The sequence below is a fragment of the Aplysia californica genome, unplaced genomic scaffold, assembly GCF_000002075.1.
Source record: "Aplysia californica isolate F4 #8 unplaced genomic scaffold, AplCal3.0 scaffold00863, whole genome shotgun sequence".
Classification (NCBI taxonomy): domain Eukaryota; kingdom Metazoa; phylum Mollusca; class Gastropoda; order Aplysiida; family Aplysiidae; genus Aplysia; species Aplysia californica.
Window position 1 is genome coordinate 169735 of NW_004798133.1, and position 3654 is coordinate 173388.

At 40.0% G+C, this 3654-nt stretch overlaps 1 protein-coding gene across 1 annotated transcript in view; it reads left to right on the top strand.

Moving 5' to 3' along the window:
• Positions 1–116: 116 nt before the first annotated feature.
• The window catches only part of LOC101849799, a gene marked incomplete at its 5' end in the record, with an annotated part of 22182 nt that continues 18644 nt past the window's right edge, over positions 117–3654 (top strand). The window contains one exon of the mRNA XM_013089039.2: positions 117–209. Within this exon, the coding sequence (XP_012944493.1) occupies positions 117–209 (93 nt within the window). The remainder of the gene's footprint in view (positions 210–3654) is intronic.

The window sequence follows — 3654 nt, forward strand, 5'->3', positions numbered from 1 at the left end:
TCAACTTGGTTGGAACTGTTGAGCGGGCGACGCAACGTTAGGGCCTCTCCCTACATAGTTACTCCAAGGTTACAACAGGGGTCTTAGAACTGAGAAGTGTGATGAAGAACGTTTGATTACATAATGATGGAAAACTGTTGTGTGCTAACTTTGTCCAGCTTTTTATAGTATCTTATCGTAGACTTAATCTGCATGGGACAGCGTCATTGGTACAGTATCAATTGACTTTTTGCCATCATACAGTACTGTTCTTATTACATATTTACAGGTCAAGTGCACGTCGATATTGTGTATGGGTGTGTAGAAAGTAAAAGTACCGGAGGCCATGACCAGCAGTTTATTGTGCTTCTCACTTTCAGTATGTTTTCTAGCATAGACTCTAGTCGTGTTTCTTTTCCTATGCCGTTCAAGTCAGTATCTATTGACTCAGTAACTTCCATCACACTTTAATCATAATATTGTTTCTTGACACTACCATATTTCAGCTCCTTCACATTATATTTACATGTTTACAGTGCTGTGTGTGTGTGTGAGTGGGGGAAGGGGTGGGGATGGCGAAAGTAGGGGTATAAAATGAGGAGAGAGTGAGAGAGAGAGAGAGAGAGAGAGAGAGAGAGAGAGAGAGAGAGAGAGAGAGAGAGAGAGAGAGAGAGAGAATGTGTATGTGTGTGTGTGTGTGTGTGTGTGTGTGTGTGTGTGTGTGTGTGTGTGTGTGTGTTGAGAAGGAAGGGGGTGGGGGGAGGGGGAGGAAGAAAGCGTCTATGTGAATGATGGCCGGTCAGTTCTATAAACCACGAACCGCCACTGCATACATACATACATACAATTCTATATTACTTTTGATTATTTACGTCTTTTCAACAAGCGTGTCTCATGGCCGCATGAGCTCTTAGCCGTATTTAGACGTACAGTTCGCTGATCGACAAACTGACAGTTTAACCGACGGACGCTCGATCTGAGTCATCGGTAAAATGGCAGTTTGTCGACGAGAGAAAGAGAAGTTCCGTTTAGACGTACAGTTTTTTTTTATCCGTCCTTGGACTGTTGTAGCTATATCTAGGTAAAAAACGTCAACAATAGCTGAAGCAAGCTACCTGGATGATTTGGCAGCATTTTTTGTTCTCAAATCCAAAAAGAAATCTAGAAACAGGACCATCTGGGCTAAAGAATGGCTATTAAAAAGAAGTACCTACACACACACAAATATTCTACTTCCACAAAACTGGCAACGTTCGATAATGTTCGATGAACTGTAGAACAGTTTACTTTTTCAGTAGCCCCCCCCCACCCCCCAATTACTATTCGCCGGTTTTGGTCCCAAGAGTAGATGTTGGGGGGTTTCAGGGGGACAGCTAGAAATCTAAAAAGAATGTGGAGGGGTTTTCAAAGGGGAAAGGGGGGGGGGGCACTTTACCATAATTTGATGTTTTGCCGTTAGGTTTGATATCTCTCGCTCGCTGCGCATCAAACATAGCCTTCTGATCTAAATCTAGATCTGGATCTAGATATATCTAGATCTAGGTCCAAATAAGCGGGGTGGGAAGTACCGAAAAAGCGCCCAGTTTCCTTGTTATTCCACACGGACATTGTGCAATAGTAAAACTGGTAGCGTGTAGACAACAACAAAAAAAATGACTCCAGCCATTCATTACATTCTCAATAGCAAATATGTTTTGATATCGCGTTCCTCATGAACAAAGATTAAAACAAGAATAGGTCGCTATTGGCTGCTCGTCTTTTCCTCACCACCTCCACCTCTTTCTCTCTTAGAGTGCTCTGGTTTTTACTAAGGAAAACTGCCTCTTGACAAAATGGGCGCAATGCTGTATCAAGTCAAAACATTTAAAATATTTGATAGATGGAAATAGAAACAGCAGGTCAAAGTGAAAGAAGAAAAACGTTCCAAACCTACATGTATTAAGGGCTGTTGGGGCAACTAGAAATCGTGTTTTGGGGTCAAATTTTTCAAATTGGGTTTATTACATATTATAGTACCTGGACATTTCCTGAACAATACCCAGAAACGTATGTGAGCCTTGCTACACCCTAAAGCTGTGGGTTTTTTGGTCAGTTTTTTCTGCGAAAGCACACATCATGTTTTCTAGCCTTTTCTTACCTTTATCGGCTGTTTTCTCACAATTCTATTTGTTCACACATTATCCCATTTTTCTGCTCTGTTTCTAGTCCAATTTCAATGTAACTTTCACAGGATACCAACAACACCTATTTCTAAATTTTGGCACGTTGAATTTTGATTAAAGGAGTAGTTTTTGATTTATGGGCTAAGAAAGCATGAATTTTCAATTTTTTTCACTTTTTTTTGGGCAACATCCCAATTGTAAGTGTCATATAAAAAGCATATATGAAAAATTCAACAAGCCAAATTTAAGAGCTACATATTTACTGTTGGCAGGCCAAATTAGAAGTGAATCGGTTGATAAATAAGGGAATAAAATGGAATTGAAAAAGGTATACACATCCAATATGGCCGCCATTTCCATAGCAACCGATTCACAATAGACTTTTTGAACTATTGATTTAAAATCCCCAATAGCTCAGGATGTCCCACTGCGAATATGGGCACTCTAGGCCTTGTAATAGCCAAAATAGACCTCAGGTGCCCCACCAGCCTGTATAAAATACACACATATACACAGACACACACACACACACACACACACACACACACACACACACACACACACACACACACACACACACACACACACACAAACACACACACATTACTAATATTATCAAGCAATGTGCCTTTTGTTAAAATGAGACGAAGGTGTTACAATTTAAAGTAAAAACTCAGATACACGACTATGCAAATTGTGGCAGTGAAACACCCATGTTCATAAGACTTAAGGCAACAATAATTTTTGGTGTAGAGAAACAATAAAAAGCATAACACCAGCTATGTTTTGATTTTACATGCACAACCGGTAGTGCTGGGTCTCCTGGACCAGGGGAGATTTTATCTTACTCAACTCACAGAGAGGGTAAAAATAAAAGCAATCTATAGCAGAAAAAAAATAAATAGAAAGAACCAAGCGTTGGGACCCCCCCCCCCCAATCCCAGGCACAGAACCACAACTTATGTTAGAAGATGAGGCACAAACAATGTCTATGCAGGCACTACAAAAACAAAACAATTAAGAGTGCTATACCAGATGATTGCTAAACAAGGGCATACATAGAATTTAAAGAATTTGGAATATACAGACACACTCACCAAATTAATCCTTCAAATTCAATGAACATGCACTTTAAGTTTAAGGGTCTCTTAATCGTTGAACAGTCCTCTTCCAGACGATGCTATTTTGCTTGCTTTGACCTCAAAATCACGTGATGGCACTCTCTCACCCCATTAGCTCAAATGGAGATACGACAAAACAAAGTGTATAAAAAATAATGCTTTTGGAGTTTCCACAGTTCTTTTTAAATCCGCTTGGGACATAATATGACAACTGGGTTCAGGTTATGTGCTTGGGTTTTTTTTAAAATCTCAGATTTCATGAACAAGTGGACATACGATAGTTGTACTCTAGGCCGACGATTTATAGGCTATACAGATGGCTGGCAGAGAGGGTTTGATTACATTATGACTACGATTCTAGGCGAGAGAGAGAGAGAGAGAGAGAAAGAGAG